Below are 20,968 nucleotides of genomic sequence, written 5' to 3'. Positions count from 1 at the left end.
AGCCACATGCTAAACTGTATAATCTTCCTAGTTCTGGCCCCATTAGCATGTGGCACATGTGGCAGTCCTGAGATCACCATCCTGAAGGTTTTGCCTTTTAGCTTAGCAACTAACTCCCTGAACTCCCTATGCAGAACCCCATTGCTCATCCTACCAACATCTTTGGTACCTATGTGACCACGAACTCTGGCTGTTCACCATCCCACTTAAGAATCTTCCGGAACCATTCCAAAATCTAGTGATTCTTGAAAGATCATTACTAATGCCACAATCTCTTCAGACACTTGTTTCCAAACACTAAGGTGTACACCATTTGGTCCAGGTGACTTATCTACATTCAGACCTTTCAGTTTCCCCAAGAACCTCCTCTGTAGTAATGGCAACTTCACACTCCTCTGATCCCTGATGCTGTCAATGTTTTTGCATACTGTTAGTGTCTCCTACTGTGAAGTCTGATGCAAAATACTTATTCAGTTCATCTGTCATTTCCTTGTGCCCCATTACTATCACACCAGTGTTGTTTTCCAGCAGTCCGATATCCACTCTCACCTCTCTTTCACACATTATGTTTCTGCAGAAACTTTTGGTATCCTCTTTAATATTATTGGATAGCTTACTTTAGTATTCTATCTTTTCAATTGTAATGACTTTTTAGTTGCCTTCTGTTGGTTTTTAAAAGCTTCTCAATCCTCTAACTTTCCACAAATTTTTGGTCTAATATCTTCTCTTAATTCTTGCCCTAATCCTGGCCCCTGGAAGACAAGGTACCATCTGGGTATCTTTGTCACCTCCACAGAATCTCCTAGTAATACACACAAACTGCTGGAGGAACTCAGCAGGCCAGGTAGCACTTATCTCCTGGGATTTTCACACACGTCTTCTAGGCCAGCCAGCATCTATGGAAAAGAGTAAACAGTAACTGTTTCGGACCAAGACCTTTCATCTATTCGCAAACACGAGGAAATCTGCAGATGCTGGAAATTCAAGAAACACACATAAAAAATGCTGGTGAACGCAGCAGGCCAGGCAGCATCTATAGGAAGAGGTACAGTCGACGTTTCGGGCCGAGACCCTTCGTCAGGACTAACTAAAAGAAGAGATAGTAAGAGATTTGAAAGTGGAGGGGGAGGGGGAGATCCGAGATGATAGGAGAAGACAGGAGGGGGAGGGATGGAGCTCTTGGTTTTCCAACATCTGCAGATTTTCTCCTGTTTGTGATTCCACAGAATCTCCTATCTGTTCCTTCACTAATCCCCGATCAATGCTTCCCTCCTCTTCTCCCTCTTTCCCTTCTGAACTACAGAGCCAATCTCGGTGCCACAGAGTAGTCACTGCAGCTTCTCCCTGGTAGGTCACTCCCCACCCCCAACTGTATGATGATTATGAAGACACGTAGTCCTCTTTTATTGTCATTTAGTAATACATGCATTAAGAAATGATACAATGTTTCCTCTGGTGTGATATCACAAAACACAGGACAAACCAAGACTGAAAAAACTGATAAAACCACATAATTATAACATATAGTTACAACAGTGCAACAATACCATAACTTGATGAAGAAGTCCATGAGCAGAGTAAAGTTCAAAGTTTCTCAAATGTCCCACATCTCACACAGACGGGAGAAGGAAGAAAAACTCTCCCTGCCATGCCGACCACAATCCGACTCTGAGTTGTCTGAAAACTTCGAGCTCTGATCAGCTCTTGACACCGAGTACTGAGCGCCATCTCTGTCCGAACGATTCAACCTCCTTCTCGGTCGCCAAAAGCAGGCAAGGCCGGGGATTTTGAGGCCTACCCTCCGAAAGATTCCCGACCACACAGTAACGACAGCAGCGAACGGGCATTTCAGAAATTTCTCCAGACGTTCCTCTGTGCTTTCACGTCCATTCTCCTTCAAATCAGAATTGTCCAATGCCCCTATTTAACGGATACAATATCCATCTTCATCTTCTGCCATCTTCTCCTCCCGCCAAAAGTAGTCTAACATGTGACAGCAAATCAATTCATAAAGCATGCAGACATATTAAGAAATTCAATTGTTGTTCAGACCAAACATCAGAATTGGACAGAAATATCACCTAAGTGACTTTGACCATGGAATGATTGTTGGTGACAGATGGAGTGGTTTGAGTATCTCAGAAGCTGCTGATCTTCTGGGATCTTCACACACATCATCCACTAGTGTTTACAGAGAATGACCTCAATGATGGAACAGGCAGACGTAGCTACTTCGAACTCAACGGCTGTGAAGGCGGACGAAGGCTGCAACAAATCCATCAGCTCCAATCGTCGTGGTTTCCATGCCATTGGAATCAGTTGGTTGATTTGTGAAGTATCGTGTGCTTCTTGGAGTGTAACATCAAGTACACGTTAAACACATACACACACAGGCATCTTCACTCTGTGGGCCACTTCTTCAGAATGAAGACCATCATCCTCGACCTCGAGGGATAGTCACGACGACGACGATGACAAAGAATGGTGTAAAAACTGTAAAAAAAAATGCAGTGAGTGGCAGTTTTGTGGGCAAAAATACCTTGTTAATGAGAATTCAGAGGAGAATGGCCTACCTGTTTCAAGGTGACAGGCAGAGACAGGAGCTCAAGTAACCATATGTTAAAGCAGTGGTGTGCAGAAGAACCTCTCTCTATGCACAATACGTCAAACCTTGAAGTGGCTGGGCTACAACAGCAGAAGACCACAAACATACAGTCACTGGCCTCTTTATTAGCTACAGCAGGTACCTAATAAAGTGGACACTGAGTGTGTATGAACAAATATCATCACGCATATTTTTAAATGGATAACCGTGGTGTATAATATCAGAAAATTATTGAAATAGGGACAAGATGAAGTATTCTGCCTCTTGAGCCTCTTCCCCCAATTTAATTAGACAACTATGTTTCCAAAATTCCTTCTGCAAAATGAGAGAAATATTTATTGATAGCATTTTGATGGAGTCAGAACAGAAGACTGAAATGACTCGTACAATAAAATTAGATAGTTCCCATGTTATTTTCTTTCCCGCTTTATTAAGGTTGAATTTTGTGCATTGGTGAGGATCAACAGGGGCATGGCAAACGTCTTTATTCCCCTGGATTAGTAAAAGCTCTGCTGCACATTCATGGCCTTAGTATCTGCATGCTTGGACCAAGACACTATTGGTGCTATTGCTATTGGTAGAATCTAGCTCACAACCATCTCACTTCACTGATATAAACAAGAACATGTCTACCACACATTTCCTGATGTTAATGACCAACACTTTAGTTTCACAGGCATTTAGGGAGAGGTTGTTTACCACGGCACCAAGTTACAAGATTCTCCATCTCTTTCCTGTACTTGAATCATTATTTTCAGATTCGAACCATCGGGGTGGTCTCATCTTCAAATTTGTGGATGGAGCTGGAGCAGAATCCAGCTGCACAGTCGTGAGTGTATAGGGGGATGAGAACACGGCCTTGTAGGGCAGTTGCTGAGGATAATCATGGCAGAGGTGTTGCTGTCTACCCTTACTCTTTTTGTGATTCAACAACTTATGACATCTACACATTCAAAATAGGAGCACATTTAGGTCCCTCAGTTCCTTAAGCCTCTTCTTCAAATTAGTAAGATCAAGGTTGATCTGCTTGTAACTTTAACTCATTATTTAAGTTTACCCTACGGCTTGCCAAGTTTTTACTATCCCTGTCTTAAAAATATTAAAATTTAAAGACATTGTTCTATAATTTTCTTCAAGAAAAAATGAATGCTAGAACTCTGTTACTGCATGTGTGATGCCTTATTTTTAGACAGTGATCCTTTGCTCTAGATTTTCCCGCAATATGAATGGTCTTTGTCAATATTGTCAGGATGTACATCACGAGTGGGGGGAAAAATACTAAGTTGCCATTTTCTTTTTACAGAGAAAGTAAAGAAACAGAAACCCACCACTGCTGCCTCTGTTGAAAAGGGTAAAGCATTTGGAGATTTAATTCTATTATGGGCAAGTTGCTGCATGGCAGAGAGAAATAAAAAATAATTTGAAAGCTATAATCTTATAACTAGTGTCACTGGTAAAGCTATTAATCCCATCAGAACTGTTTTATTAAACGTTGGCTGGAAATCTAAGCCGCAGAAAATATCTTAGTAAAACTCATTTCAGCCACTGTCTGTAACTCTTGGCTTGGCATTTCCCTTACTTCTCTCTTACCCTCAAGCTAGTTTGATGAAAATTAAGATAACATGCTGGGAGCAGGATGAAACATCCTAAAAAGTGAAGTTTCAGCCTCGTGAAGATTAAATATAGGACTACACATGTACTAAAAAGCAAAAGCAGTGTGTCTAAGGCATAAATAAGGAATACTGTTATTAATGAAGCTAAAAGTGTAACTAAGAGATACTGATACCAATGAATCACTGGAACCCTAGATACCAAGTTGAAAACACAAAATAATCTGCAGATACTGGGGTCAAAGCAACACTCACAACATGCTGGAGGAACTCAGCAGGTCGGGCAGCATTCGTGGAAAAGATCGGTCGACGTAAGGAAGTAGCCCAAGAAATAGTGGATGCATTAGTGATAATTTTTCAAAACTCGTTAGATTCTGGACTAGTTCCTGAGGATTGGAGAGTGGCTAATGTAACCCCACTTTTTAAAAAAGGAAGGAGAGAGAAACCAGGGAATTATAGTCCGGTTAGCCTAACGTCGGTGGTGGGGAAACTGCTGGAGTCAGTTATCAAAGATGTGATAACAGCACATTTGGAAAGCAGTGAAATCATCGGACAAAGTCAGCATGGATTTGTGAAAGGAAAATCATGTCTGACGAACCTCACAGAATTTTTTGAGGATGTAACTAGTAGAGTGGATAGGGGAGAACCAGTGGATGTGGTATATTTGGATTTTCAAAAGGCTTTTGACAAGGTCCCACACAGGAGATTAGTGTGCAAACTTAAAGCACACGGTATTGGGGGTAAGGTATTGATGTGGATAGAGAATTGGTTAGCAGACAGGAAGCAAAGAGTGGGAATAAACGGGACCTTTTCAGAATGGCAGGCAGTGACTAGTGGGGTACCGCAAAGCTCAGTGCTGGGATCCCAGTTGTTTACAATATATATTAATGACTTGGATGAGGGAATTAAATGCAGCATCTCCAAGTTTGCAGATGACACGAAGCTGGGCGGCAGTGTTAGCTGTGAGGAGGATGCTAAGAGGATGCAGGGTGACTTGGATAGGTTGGGTGAGTGGGCAAATTCATGGCAGATGCAATTTAATGTGGATAAATGTGAAGTTATCCACTTTGGTGGCAAAAATAGGAAAACAGATTATTTGAATGGTGGCCGATTAGGAAAAGGGGAGGTGCAATGAGACCTGGGTGTCATTATACACCAGTCATTGAAAGTGGGCATGCAGGTACAGCAGGCAGTGAAAAAGGCGAATGGTATGCTGGCATTTATAGCAAGAGGATTCGAGTACAGGAGCAGGGAGGTACTACTGCAGTTGTACAAGGCCTTGGTGAGACCACACCTGGAGTATTGTGTGCAGTTTTGGTCCCCTAATCTGAGGAAAGACATTCTTGCCATCGAGGGAATACAAAGAAGGTTCACCAGATTGATTCCTGGGATGGCAGGACTTTCATATGAAGAAAGACTGGATGAACTAGGCTTGTACTCGTTGGAATTTAGAAGATTGAGGGGGATCTGATTGAAACGTATAAAATCCTAAAGGGATTGGACAGGCTAGATGCAGGAAGATTGTTCCCGATGTTGGGGAAGTCCAGAATGAGGGGTCACAGTTTGAGGATAAAGGGGAAGTGTTTTAGGACCGAGATTAGGAAAAACTTCTTCACACAGAGAGTGGTGAATCTGTGGAATTCTCTGCCACAGGAAACAGTTGAGGCCAGTTCATTGGCTATATTTAAGAGGGAGTTAGATATTGCCCTTGTGGCTACGGGGATCAGGGGGTATGGAGGGAAGGCTGGTGCAGGGTTCTGAGTTGGATGATCAGCCATGATCATAATAAATAGCGGTGCAGGCTCAAAGGGCCGAATGGCCTACTCCTGCACCTATTTTCTATGTTTCTATGTTTCAGGCTGGAACCCTTCGTCAGGACTGTAGATGGAAGGGGCAGAGGCCCTGTAGGTGATTGTTGATTGACCAATAAATGAGGGGAAGAGGATTGAAACATGTTCTCCTCTAGAGTGATGGTGGATCTAGGATGAGTGCAAAAGATGAAGCTGAGACATTCAGGCCAATTTTCACAACAGAACACTGAAATCTTCAGTAACTCACTCTATGTAATTTCCAAAAATGGCTGAATACAGGAAATAAGGGATGATTCTATTTGGAGGTTCATTGCAGTTCTGTTCAACTTAAAACCAAAGATTAAAGGCATTTGTAGTTGAAGCAACCAAGAGATAAAGTCATTGGTAGAGCTTTAATTTGGTTTTAATTTTATCTTCAATAATCCAAGTAGGGATTTTCAGAAAAAAAAATGCATTGTACCTTTCTTCGATGTTGTTACTATTTAAGTGAAAGTACAAAGCAGCACAACAAAATATCTCTGGATTAAGGAACTACATATGAGCATTGCTAATGGTGAACATTTTCCATCACATTTAAACACTCCAGATATAATGGACAATGTAATAACTTTCCTGACATTCATCGCTCATTGTGTAGCACGTGGCTAAGTGGTTAAGGCATTGGGCTCATGATCTGAAGGTCGTAGGTTCGAGTCTTGGTCAAGGCAGTGTGTTGTGTCTAACCAATTTCCCCTGGGATCAATAAAGTATGACTATGACTATTGCAAAGTGTTTAGGTGGGTATTAGCAAGGGCACTGCTGCACTGGTTATTGTGCTACCTATAGTTAATGGTTTACTCACAATTATCACCTTGGCTCCCAGAGTAAGCATGGCTATATATTTAAAATACAGGTTGGTGCCTGTGAAACTGTATACATTTGAGTTCATACATTAGATGAGGAAAGGGAAAAACTGTGGATATTCCTGTTAAGACAAATCTTAAGCTTTAATAGATAAATCATCACATTTATTTTTAAATGGAGAATCATAGTGTAGAATATCTGTGAATGATTGAAATGGGGACAAGATCAAGTATTTATTCTCTTGAGCCTGTTTTCCAGTCCATTTCGAAAATAATTCTCCCAAATTTTCTTCTGCAGAATGACAGAGAAGCTTTTGGTAATAGCACTTTGATGGATTTGCAATGGGAGACTGAAATAACTCCTGTAATAATATCGGACAATGGCCCTGTTAGACACTGCCATAATGACTACATTGGTACTGCTTCGCGTACTCATGCGGAGTTTGTCAATTTCATCACCTTTGCCTCCAACTTCCACCCTGCCCTTAAATTCACTTGGTCCATTTCTGACACCTCTCTTCCCTTTCTCAATCACTTTGACTCCATCTCTGTTGGTAAACTGTCCAATTTATTTTATAAACCGACTGATTCCCATGGTTATCTTGATTATACCTCTCCCATCCTGTCTCCTGTAAAAATTGCTATTCCCTTTTCTCAGTTCCTTTGTCTCCATTACATCTGTTCCCAGGATGAGGCTTTCTAGTCCAGAACATCAGAAGCGTCCTCTTTTTTCAAAGAAAAGGGTTTCTCTTCCTTCACCATTGATGCTGCCTCACCCGCATCTCCTCCATTTCCCAGACATCCACGCTCACACCATTTTCCTGCTGCCTTAAAACTGATGGAGTTCTTCTTGTCCTCGCCTACCACCCCATGAGTCTTTACAACCAGCACATTCTTCTCCACAGCTTCCGCTATCTTCAGCGGGATCCGACCATCAGACCCATCTTTACCTGCCCCCGCTGTCTGCTTCCACAGAGATCACTCCCTCTGTGACTTCCCTGTCTATTCCTCCCTCCTGGCACTTATTCTTGCAAGCAACAGAAATACTGCACTTGCTCATTTACCTCATCCCTTACCTCTATTCAGAACTTCATGGGGCTTTTTGAGGTGAAGTAACATTTCACCTGCAAATTTCTTGGGTTTGTCTATTGTATCCAGTGGCCTTCTCTATAACGGGTGAGACCTGATGTAAATTGGGAGACCACTTTGTTGAGCACTTCTGCTCCATCTGCCAAAAGTGGAATTTCCTTGTGGAAGACCATTTTAATTCCCATCCCCATTCCTGTTCTGATGTATCAGTCCATGGTCTCCTCTCTTGCGGCGGTGGAGCTGCAATCAGGCTGGAGGAATGGCACCTCGTCACCCGTCTGGGTAGCTCCCAGCCTGATGGCATGAACATCGATTCCTCCTTCTGGCAAAAAATGTTCCATCACCCTTCTCTCTTCTTCTTTTCCCTCCTCTGGCCTCTTGCCTCTTCTCCTTGCCTGCCTGTCAGCTCCCTCTTGTGCCACTCTTTTTCCTTTCTCCCATGATCCACTCCCTTCTCCTGTCAGATTCCTTCACTTTTCCCACTCACCTGGCTTCACCTATAACCTTCTAACTAGTCCTTCTTCCCCTCCCTCTACCCTTTTACTCTGGTGTCTTTCCCCTTCCTTTCCAGTCCCGAATAAAGGTCTCAACTCTTTATTCATCTCCATAGCTGCTGCCTGACTTGCAGAGTTCCTCCAGCATTTGAGAGTGTTGATCTAGATTTCCAGCATCCGCTGAATCTCTTGTTGCTTTTTCTGCTTTATTAAGATTGAATTTTGTGTATCTGTGTGCCAAGGTACAAACATACGAACCATGTGAGGGTAAATGGGACGGGTATAGATCAAGAATCAAGGCTCAGTTTTAATTACCATATACATTTACGCATATTAGGACTTTGCTGTGGTATGTTGCTGCAACATGCAACTGCAAAAAAAAACATTCAACAAATATAAAAATAAAGAATTATATAAAAAGTATATAAAAAGACCTGCCGAAGGGTTTCGGCCTGAAACATCGACGGTAGTCTTTTCCCAGATGCCGCCTGGCCTGCTGAGATCCTCCAGCATTTTGTGTGTGTTGCCCGGATTTCCAGCATCTGCAGATTTTCTCTTGTTTGTGATTAAAAAGTAAAGTTACGGGTTAAAATACAGATGTGGAATAAAATGTGCATAAATACATAAATACCAGGATGATCTACAATGTAAACAATATTATAATAAGTGGTTTAAAGAATAGTGCAGTGAGAGGGGCAATAGGTAGAAGGAGGTGGGGTGCTAACTAGAGTGGTAGATCAGACTAACTGCCTGGGGAAGAAACTTTCAAGATAGTGCAACATTTTTGTTTTAGTGGCTGTAAGCACATTCCAGAAGGCAGCTTTTGGGAAAAATACAAAAGCTTTTGGATAAGTAGAATGATTGGTGTGGATGTGGTCATGGTGAGCTGAAAGGCATGTAAATTAGTTAATCATTTGTACCGAGCTGCAGTAAAAGACATTGTTTTGAAAGTCACCCATACAGATCATTTCATTACATCAGTATATCAAGTTAGAACAACAGAGTGCAGACTAAAAGGGTACAGCTACAGAGATACTGCAGTACAGGCAGACATTGAGATGCGAGGTCATGATGAAGTAGATTGTGCAGTCAAGAGTCTGTCTTGTCGTACAAAAGGTCTGTTCAATAGTCTTATAACTCTGAAATAGTATCTGGCAGAATGCGCTCTCAGGCTTTTGCAGGGGGAGAAGAGTGAATGTTCCAAGGGGATTTTTTTTTAGGTGCTGACCTCTTTATTGAGGCAGTAAGAAGTGTATTTTCTGTGATGTGTTGAGATGTGCCCACCATTCCCTGAAGTTTCTTGTGTTTGCCATACCAAGCTGTGATGCATCCAGACAGGATTGTCTCTATAGTGCATCAATAAAAGTTAGTGAGGATCAACAGGGACATGTCAAGTTTCTTAATCCTTCCGGGAACGAGAAGCTCTGGTTCACTCTGTTGGACATGGCATCAATGTAGTTGGACCAGGAGATGTTACTGGTGATGTTTTCTCCTGGAAACTATGTCTCAATAAGCTTGTTTACATCGTTGCTGTCAACAAGAATGTGTGCACCATCCTATTTCCTGAAGTAAATGGCCAATTCTTTGGATTAGGGAAAAGTTGTTGTCATGACACCATGTCAGGAGGGTCTCTGTCTCTTTCCTGTACTTGAATCATTGTCTGGGATTCAACTCACTACGGTGATTTCATCTGCAAAAATGGAGATGGAGTTGTAGCAGAACGTAGCCGCAGAGTCAGGGGGCTGAGGACCCAGCCTTGTGGGGCACCAGTGTTGAGGATAACAGTAGTGTCGTTGCCTAACCTTACTGCGTCTGTGATTCAATAACCTATGACATTCTGTATACACATACAATCTGGGAGCAGGTATAGGTCACTTAGTCCCTCAAGGCTGTTCTTCAAAAAATAAGTTCAAGATTGATCTATTTGTAACTCTGGCTCCATATTTAAGGCTACCCTACTGCATACCAAGTACTTAGGATCAGGATCAGGTTTAATATCACTGGCATTTGTCATGAAATTTGTTGGCAGTAGTGCATTACAATACATAATTATAAAAACTAAATTACATTAATAAATATAAATATATTTATACTTATTAAGAGTTATTTTTAATACGTAGTGAAAAAAAGATTTAAAAAACATGACATTGAAGTAGTGTTCATGGATTCAATGTCCACTCAGAAATAAGATGACAGAGGGGAAGAAGCTATTCCTGAATCATTGAGTATGTGCCTTCAGGCTCCTGTACCAATGAGAAGAGGGTATATCCTGGATGATGGGGGTGTTTAATGATGGGTGCTGCCTGGGTACTGGATTTATCTATCTCTGTCTTTAAAATATTCAAAGACTTTTTTCTGCAACATTCTGAGAAAAAACAGAACTCTATTCTTGTATGTGTGATGCCTTATTTTTAATCAGTGAGCCTTTGCTCTAGGCTCTCCCACAAGAAGGAACAATCACTTCACAGCAACCCTGTCAATACTCTCAGGATGTACATCAACAGTGGAGGGAAAAAAAAACTAAGATTTCATTTTCTTTTCACAGGGAAAGTAAAGAAACAGGAACCCACCACTTCTGAAAAAGGTAAAGCTTTTGAAAAATTAATTCTATTATCTGGCAAGTTGTCACATGACAGAGACCGGTATAACAATAATTTGAGAACTATAATCTTATATCTAGTGTGGCTGGCAGTCATTAATCTCATCAGAATTATTTAAAAATATTAAACAGCAGCAAATATCTAAATAAAGCCTTGTTTATAATAAGGTTCCTTAAACCAGTTTCAGCCACTGCACTGCCTGTAACTCATGGCCAGACATATCCCTTACACCATCAAGTCTGGTGACTAACCCCATTCTGAAGAATAATTGTGACAGCATGCTGGGAGCAACATGAAACATCCTAACAAACGAGGTTTCAACCTTGTGAAGTTCAAACATGTGACTGCACATGTGCCAAACAGCAAAAGGCAACTAAGATATGCTGACAACAGGAATTCTGCAGATGCTGGAAATTCAAGCAACACACATTAAAGTTGCTGGTGAACGCAGCAGCAGGCCAGGCAGCATCTCTAGGAAGAGGTACAGTCGACGTTTCAGGCCCGGACCCTTCGTCGGGACTAACTGAAGGAAGAGTTAGTAAGAGTGTTGAAAGTCTTTCAAATCCCTTACTCATTCTTCCTTCAGTTAGTCCCGACGAAGGGTCTCGGCCTGAAACGTCGACTGTACCTCTTCCTAGAGATGCTGCCTGGCCTGCTGCATTCACCAGCAACTTTGATGTGTGTTGCTAAAATATGCTGATATCAGTCAATCTCTGTAACACTGGATACCAAGTTGTGAATAGTGGTTGACCAACTAATGAGTGGAGAAGGAGGATTGAAATCTATTCTCCGCTCGAGTGACAGTGGATCTAAGCTGAGTGCAGAAGATGAAGAAACATTCAGCTCAAATTATTCTACAGAACATTAAAGCCAGCCGTCAGTAACTCACCCCATATAAAAACATTGAATATATTCCACATTTTAATGACCCTATGTGTTGGTGCATGGCCAAGTGGTTAAGGTGTCGGCCTAGTGATCTGAAGGTCGCTAGTTCGAGCCTTAGCTAAGGCAGCGTGTTGTGTCCTTGATCAAGGCACTTAACCACACATTCCTCTGCGACGACACCGGTGCCAAGCTGCATCATCCCTAATGCCCTTCCCTTGGACAACATTGGTGGTGTAGAGAGGGGATACTTGCAGCATGTGCAACTGCCGGTCTTCCATACAACCTTGCCCAGGCCTGCGCCTTGGAAACCTAAGGTGAAAATCCATGGTCTCATGAGACTAACAGATGCCTAAAAATGACCCTAAGTGTACCCTGACACCATACACCGCCACCCCCCCCATCCATGTCCTATTCCTCTTAAGTGTTGAAATCGATCCTGGCTCACATCCATCACTTTCATTGTGGGCTCGTTCCACACTCTCACCAGCCTCTGAATGAAAACGTTCCCCTTAAACATTGCACTTTTCCTTCTTAACCTCTGACCTCTAGTTCTAGTCTCACCCAACCTGAGTGGGAAAGGTCTGCTCGATTTACCCTACAATCCTCATAATTTTGTATATCTCCATCTATACCGCTCACCTAGACATTCAATGAATTACCAACATCAAATTTCTTGACTATCAATACCCTGGATCATCCATGCAAATGCCACAAAACCAGGTCAGAGGCTGAATATTCTGTGGTGAACTCAACACTTGCCTCCCAAAGGCTTTCCAGCCACAGGATTAAGACAAGAGTGTGGTAGGATGCCTTTCCAATCGATTGGATGAATATAGCTTCAACAGCACTCAAAGCTAGATGGGTTCCTGTCAAAGCGCATACATGATTAGCATCACTTCAGACACATACTCCCCCTACCACTGCATGCCATGACTGAAGGACGTACCATTCAAATGATGGCACCTTCCAATTCTCAGCTGCAATTTCCTTCCAAGCCAAGTCTTTAATTGTTGATCATGTTATCTAACAGCACAATGAGGATACACAGACTAGAGCCTACTACCATCTGCTCAAAGGTAAATCTGGGTGAGCAATAAATACTGACCTTAATATGTCATAAATTAATAAATCTTAAATATAATCTTTCTTACAGCTGGACATTCTAATTTTTTAAAGACTTGTAGCATTCTCCAGAGAACTTCTCTGCAAAACGTTATTGATTCATAAAATGCTTTCTGGACAAGACTGTACATAATAGAGTGACATAATGGAAGCATTCAGAAAATTTAGTTTTGTCACATATATGTTGAAATATCAAAACCTACAGTGAAGTGCGTCATTTGTATCAATGACCAACACAGTCCAAGGACGTGCTGGAGCGGCCCACAATTGTCACCATGCTTCTGGTGTCAATGTAGCATGCCCAGAACCAATGCTAACCTGGTCAGCTCACTACAGGAAGGATGTGGATACTATAGAGTGCAGAGGAGATTTACAAGGACGTTGCCTGGATTGGAGAGCATGCCTTATGAGAATATGTTGAGTGAACTTGGCTTTTTCTCCTTGGAGCGATGGAGGATGAGAGGTGACCTGATAGAGGTGTATAAGATGATGAGAGGCATTGATTGTGTGGATAGCCAAAGGCCTTTTCCCAGTGCTAAAATGGCTAATATGAGGGGGCATAGTTTTAAGGTGCTTGGAAGTAGATACAAGGGGGATGTCAGGAGTAAGTTTTCCACAGAGTGGAGGGTGTGTGGAATGCACTGCCAGTGACAATGGTAGAGGTGGATACAATAGGGTCTTCTGAGAGCCTCTTAGATAGGAACATAGAGCTTAGAAAAATAGAGGGCTATGCGGTAGGGAAATTCTAGGCAGTTTCTAGAGTGTTACATGGTCAGCACAACATTGTGGGCCGAAGGGCCTGTAATGTGATGTAGATTTTCTATGTTCTATGTTCTATGTAACCGACATGTATTTGGAATGTGGGAGGAAACCAAAGCACCCAGAGGAAACCCATCTGGTTATGGGCAGAATGTACAAAAATCTTACAGACAACGGCTCACTGATCCTGGCTCAGAGACACTGTGATCACACTGACCTCTGCTCCACTCTGCTACCTTTTGTTGTATGTGCTGGGCTTAGGTACCTGATAAGCTGACAATCAGCCTTTCAAACAATGTCTCTTGACAGTATTTCACAAAGTTGTTTCCTTTCTACTAGGTAGGGAGATTGTCTATTTGAACCAATCAGATAATGTCAATTGAATCAATTAATTCTTCATTGTTGTCTGAAAGTGCACCGAAGAGAAAAAATGGTATCTAAGAATAACAGTTGGAGAATTCCTTTTATTTATTTTTGTTTGTCCTCAGCTAAACTGTGTATTAAAAATAATATATCAGTTTGCCACTTCTAGTCGTTTTTCTTGCAAAAGAACTGTCAGAGGTGACAGCTTGTTGCTTAATATGAAAATGTATTTTGCTCAAGAAAAAGAAGTGTCCTGTTCTTCATTTCCTTAATTGTGATGGAACTGTCAGTTTGATAAATTGGCAAGTGGGAGCTTGCTGTTTCTGCTTACAGGGTTAAAATAATACTTTCCTCATAATGTAGTACTGTAATTGGCACAATGAGCCCACATTGCCAAATTATACCAATTGACTGACCAACTTGTACATATTTTGAATGTGGGAGGAAAGTGGAACACCCAGAAGAAACCCACATGGTCACGGGAAGAGTGTACAGGGTCCTTAACGGCCGTGGCAGGAAGTGAATCCAGATCACTGGTACTGTAAAGCAGCCAACATGGTATGTTGAAGTACAACCAATGCCATTTTGGTTTAGCATTTTGGATGTGTCTCTGGTCAACAACAATAACACTGCTAGTTGTGTTGTGGTGCCTATTTTAAGATCCAAGGTAGAAATTGGTTGCATCACGACCTGGTATGGGAACACCAAAGCCTTTGAACAGAAAATCCTACAAAAGGAAATGGATTCGACTCAGTACATCACGTGTAAAACCCCCTTCCAACCTTTGAGCACATCTACATGAAACGCTGCTGTAGGAAAGCAGCATCCGTCATCAAAGATCCTCACCACCCAGGCCATGCTCTTTTCTTGCTGTTGCCATCAGATAGAAAGTACATGAGCCTCAGGACTCACACCACCAGGTTCAAGAACGGTTGCAACCCCACAACCATCAGGTTCTTGAACAAAAGGAGATAATTACACTCACTTGCCCATCCATTGAGATGTTCCCACACCCAATGATTTCACTTTAAGGACTCTTTATCGTGGTATCTCATGTTCTCCTTATTTATTGCTATTTATTTATATTTGCATTACGCAGTTTGTTGTCTTCTGCACTCCAGATGATCTTTTATTGATCCTGTTATAGTTGCTATTCTGTAGATTTGCTGAGTATCTCCACAGGGAAATCAATCTGGGTGTTGTATATGGTGACATATATGTACTTTAATAATAACATTTACTTTGAACTTTGTATATTAAATATCCTACCTACTGTATTCAGAGTTACTGCCATCCTTTGACTATACAAACAGTCCATATGTGAATGCTGGGAGCTCCCAACAAAAACATAAATTTAGAAGAAACACACAAACTGTTGGAGGAACAATGATTCAGCAGGCATCTACGTGGGGGTGGGGGAAGGGTTGACTAAACAGTTGACATTTTGGGATGAAGCTTTTCATCAGGAATTAAAACAAAAGTCCTTGTCTTCATGTGGAACGGTCCAGATGTTTCATGTTGGCTTTGCAGGCTGCTGCTAGCTATATGAAGTGGCATTAATCGTCAATTAAGTACCATAGCTAGCCATGGACTGGACCACTCAGATCAATGAAAGTCAAACCATCAAGTTCAATCATCTATCTCTGTTGTTTGAAATTAAATTTTTGTGCATTTTTATAGTAGCACAATTTGGCAAGATTTCATTAGGGGAGGGCATAAGTTGGGATTTGTGCTTCATGATAAACTCTCCGTGGTGCTCGAACGTTGCAAACTTGTGGCATTCTTGTTCTCCTGATTTGGAATATCTAATAATTAAGTGCCGTCCGTCTTACTTACTGAGAGAGTTGTCCGCTGTAATCCTGACTGCAATTTACACACCATCAAAGGCAAACACTCGATAGGTTGAGTGGTGCTTGAAGAAATCTCCAGCCAGTTATCATTGACGTATCACCAGCAGCATCATGGCTCCCAACACACTCGACCACTGTTACACTATGATTTGGAATGCCTATCATTCCATTCCTGAACCATTTTGTTGGTAATGTGTCTTGCACCTTGGTCCCAGTGGAATTTTGTTTTGTTTGGCTACATTCATGTATGGTTGAATGCTAAATAAACTTGAATTTAATTTTGAGGAAATCTGATCATCTGGCTGTCCTCCTGCTAGCGCACAGGCAGAGGCTAAAGAGCAAGGCATCACAGGTAAGAACAACAAAGAGACAGAGGAGTGGCTACAGGATTGCTTCACCATGTTTAAGGACTCATCAGAGGATATGAATGAATACGCCAGGGTTATCATAGACTTCATCAAGACTTGTGTGAATGAGAATGTCCCCACAACATCATTCAGTGTCTTCCCCAACCAGAAACCCTGGATGAACAAAGAGAACCACAAGCTGCTGAGGGCCAGTTCGGCAGTATTCAGATCTGAAGACCAGAGACAGTACAAGCGGAGCAGGTACGACCTCTGGAAAGCCATTTCCCATGTGAAGTGACAATTCCGGACCAAGTTTGAATCGCAGGAAGATGCTTGACTGGTGTAGCAGGGATTGAATGCCAACACCTCCTACAAAGTGAAACCAAGCAGCATATGAGGTTTCTCTTCCAGGTGAGCTCATTATCTTTTCTGCTCACTTTGACTGACAGAACATGTAGGCACCTTCAACAACTCCCACTGCCTCCAGTGTCCCTGTGATTTCCGACTCTGAGGCCGACATGAGAGCATCCTCCAAGAGGGTGAAGGATGAAAGCATCCGGGCCAGACGGTGTACCTGGCTGAATATTAAACAGCTATGCTGATCTCCTGACCGGAGTATTTACTGTCACGTTTAACCTCTCACTTCAGCAGTGTCAGGTACCCACCTATTTAAAGCAAGCTTTAATTATATGGATGCCTAAGAAGACCATGGTAATCTGCCTCAATGACTATTGTCCAGTAACACTTATATCCACTGTACTGAAGTACTTCGAGAGGTTGGTAATGAAATACATCAACTCCTGCCTGAGAAGCAATTTGGATCAGCTCCAGTTTGCCTGCATCATAACAGGTCACAGCAGATTCGCTCTAGGGGAGCGGCCTGTCGGGGAGCGGCCTTGCGAGAAAAGTGCGACTCTTTGGCTCGAGAGTCTTCAGCGAGGAGGCTGAGGGAGGAGACTACGCCACAGTTGGAGAGGGTGAGAAGTGGTGAAGAAATGACAGGTCAACTGATTCAGTGTGCTGCTTGCATGATGTGGGAGACAATAGACAATAGGTGCAGGAGTAGGCCATTCGGCCCTTCGAGCCAGCACCGCCATTCACTGTGATCATGGCTGATCATCCACTATCAGTATCCAGTTCCTGCCTTATCCCCATAACCTTTAATTTCCACTATCTTTAGGAGCTCTATCCATCTCTTTTTTGAAAGCATCCAGAGACTTGGCCTCCACAGCCTTCTGGGGCAGAGCATTCCATATATCCACCACTCTCTGGGTGAAAAAGTTTTTCCTCAACTCTGTTCTAAATGGCCTACCCATTCTTAAACTGTGTCCTCTGGTTCTGGACTCCCCTAACATCGGGAACATGTTTCCTGCCTCTAGTGTGTCCAATCCCTTAATAATCTTATATGTTTCAATAAGATCCTCTCTCAGCCTTCTAAATTCCAGAGTATACAAGCCCAGTCGCTCCAATCTTTCGACATATGACAGTCCCGCCATCCCGGGAATTAACCTTGTGAACCTACGCTGCACTCCCTCAATAGCAAGAATGTCCTTCCTCAAATTTGGAGACCAAAACTGCACACAGTACTCCAGGTTTGGTCTCACCAGGGCCCTGTACAGCTGCAGAAGGACCTCTTTGTTCTTATACTCAATTCCCCTTGTTATGAAGGCCAGCATGCCATTAGCTTTTTTCACTGCCTGCTGTACTTGCACGCTTGCTTTCAGTGACTGATGTACAAGAACACCTAGGTCAGGGACGTTGATAGTGCCTCTGGTTGCTACAAATGTGGAAAGTGTGTCCAGGTTCAGCTCCTGAAGGACCGTGTTGAGGCACTGAAGAGGCAACTGGATGACTTCAGGTTCTTCTGGGAAACAGAGATTTTTGTGAACAGGGCCTGCAGCGAGATCGTTACACCGAAGATACCGGAAGAGAGAAGGCGGGGGGGGGGGGCGATGATGAGGAAGGAATAGATGCTTGGAGTTCACAGTGAATGGTGGTTCTGGCTTGAGGGGCTGAATGGCCTACTCCTGCACCTATTGTCTATTCCATTTTATTGGCTCTTTGCTCAACCCTTGAACATCTGGGCAGTGAAGATCCATACATTAGGATGCTATTCACTCTCTACAGCTCGGCATTCAACACTATCACCCCCTCATAACTGATCATAATGCTCCAATACCTAAGCCTCAGTACCGCCCTGTGCAACTGGATCTTTGATTTCCACACTTGTAGACCTCAGGCAGTTTGGATTGGCAACAGCAGCCTCCCGCAATCACCATCAGTACAGGCGCACTGCAAGCCTGTGTGCTTAGCGGCCTGCTCATCAGGGGATCAGAAGTGAAGAGGGTCAGTAACTGTAAATTCCATGGTGTTCGCATTTCCAAGGATCTGTTCTGGGTCGAGCACATATGCCTTTACAGAGAAGGCTTAGCAATACCTCTAATTTCTTAAACTTTACAAAGATTGGGCATCTCACCTTAAAACTTTGACAAACTTTTATAGGTACATGGTGCAGAGTATATTGGCTGGTTGTATCATGGCCTGCCATGGAAACACTAATGATCTTGAACAGAAAAGCCGACAACAGGTAGTGGACACAGCATCGTCCATCACAGGTAAAGCTTTCACCCCCCAATTGAATACATCTACAGGGAGCTCTGTTGCTGAAAAGCAGCATCCATCATCAAGGCCTCCACCACTATCCAGGCCAAACTCTCTTCCTGGTGCTGCCATCAAGAAGGAGATACGGGCTTCAGATCCCACACCACCTAGTTCAGAAACACTTACTACCTGTAAGCCATCAGGCTCCTGAACCAGCATGGATAACTCCCAACACCCAAACACTGAGGTCCCAACTAATTCCACAATCTGTGGACTCACTTTCAAGGGCTCTACAACTCCTGTTCTTAATATTATTTATTAAATATTTATCTATTATTATAATATTATTTTTCTTTTTGTATTTGCACAATTTGTATTTTGCTCATTGGCTGTTTTTTCCATCTTAGTTTGTACGTAGCTTTTTTCACTGACTCTGTTGTGTTTCTTTCTATTTATTGAGAATGCCCACAAGAAAATGACTCTCAAGCTGGTATCTGATGATGTATATGTGCTCTGATAATAAATTTAATTTGACTTCTGCAACATTCTTTTAAAGCAGGGGTTCCAACCTGGGGTCCATGACCCCCTTGCTTAATGGTATTGGTCCATGGCATAAAAAAAGTTGGGCACCCGACGTTATTATAATGTAGAAAATATCTGAAACAGAATGATCTATTTCCATTTCCATTTTACCGAAAATCAAATTGATTGTCATTGCTTGCTGTAATTAAAATAGTTCTGCTGCCAACATCGACTAAGACTTAGGGAGTGGTTAAGTCAAATGATCATTTGGTACCGTGTGCTCCTTAGGAATTAGCAGCAGGCTGTTAAAGATTGGAACATAATGGGAAGGAAGACAGTAAATGGATTACAGAGAGAACAGGAATATCTTATCATGGTCCATCTGCTGTTCCGTAAACCTCGATAGAAAACAAACAGCTCTCTGTCTCACAAATCTCAATTGTTTTCTCTGTCTAACATCACCTAGTTGACTTTTGAATTTTTATTACATCTGTCTGCACAATTTAGATACGCTTTTACATTTAATAACCAATCTCATTAAACCAAAGCCATCTGGTTACCTACCTCCTTCTAACCTTATGTCCTGCATGCCATCTATATTTTGGCAGTTGCATCATTGAAATTTTGTTTATTTATTTTGTTATGGTGCCATTTTCCATGCCTACACGTGGTAGTTCAGTTGCTCATTAAAAGGAGGCTGTTCTTTCAACCTTTGCAGCATCTACTTTTATGCCAAAATGTTCTCATTACAGTATTCTGGAAATACATTAAATAGCTCAAGTGAAGCTTATAACAAGACTTTAAACAGCAACTGCTCCTGACAGAGAAAAACATGAGAATGACTTTGTTATTGGCACCCATGACACAATGATGTGCCACAATCCTGACAAGCTTGAACTCATTTCCAGTTGGGAATGATGAGCAATCTGAATCAGACTCAGGTTTAAATTTGTCATGAAATTTGTTATATTTATAACCATATAACCATATAACAATTTGTTATCTTTATAACCATACAACCATATAACAACATGGAAACAGGCCATCTCGGCCCTTCTAGTCCGTGCCGAACTCTTACTCTCACCTAGTCCTACCGAACTGCACTCAGCCCATAACCCTCCATTCCTTTCCTGTCCATATAGCTGTCCAGTTTAAAATTAAACAACATCGAACCTGCCTCAACCACTTCTGCTGGAAGCTCGTTCCACACAGCCACCACTCTCTGAGTAAAGAAGTTCCCCCTCATGTTACCCCTAAACTTTTCCCCTTTAACTCTCAACTCATGTCCTATTGTTTGAATCTCCCCCACTCTCAATGGAAAAAGCCTATCCACGTCAACTCTATCTATCCCCCTCATAATTTTAAACACCTCTATCAAGTCCCCCCTCAACCTTCTACGTTCCAAAGAATAAAGACCCAACTTGTTCAACCTTTCTCTGTAACTTAGGTGATGAAACCCAGGTAACAT

At 42.2% G+C, this 20,968-nt stretch overlaps 1 protein-coding gene across 1 annotated transcript in view; it reads left to right on the top strand.

The window, feature by feature from the left end:
• Window positions 1-20,968, top strand: part of LOC134338322 (triadin-like) — a 426,556-nt gene that overhangs the window by 186,120 nt on the left and 219,468 nt on the right. Inside the window, exons 15-16 of the mRNA XM_063034074.1 lie at window positions 3,909-3,956; window positions 10,997-11,035. Of these exons, the coding sequence (XP_062890144.1) occupies window positions 3,909-3,956; window positions 10,997-11,035 (87 nt within the window). The remainder of the gene's footprint in view (window positions 1-3,908; window positions 3,957-10,996; window positions 11,036-20,968) is intronic.

Source organism: Mobula hypostoma, chromosome 2 (assembly GCF_963921235.1).
Source record: "Mobula hypostoma chromosome 2, sMobHyp1.1, whole genome shotgun sequence".
NCBI lineage: Eukaryota > Metazoa > Chordata > Chondrichthyes > Myliobatiformes > Myliobatidae > Mobula > Mobula hypostoma.
The sequence above is the reverse complement of the archived record's forward strand: the minus strand, read 5'-3'. Positions and strand labels throughout refer to the sequence as shown.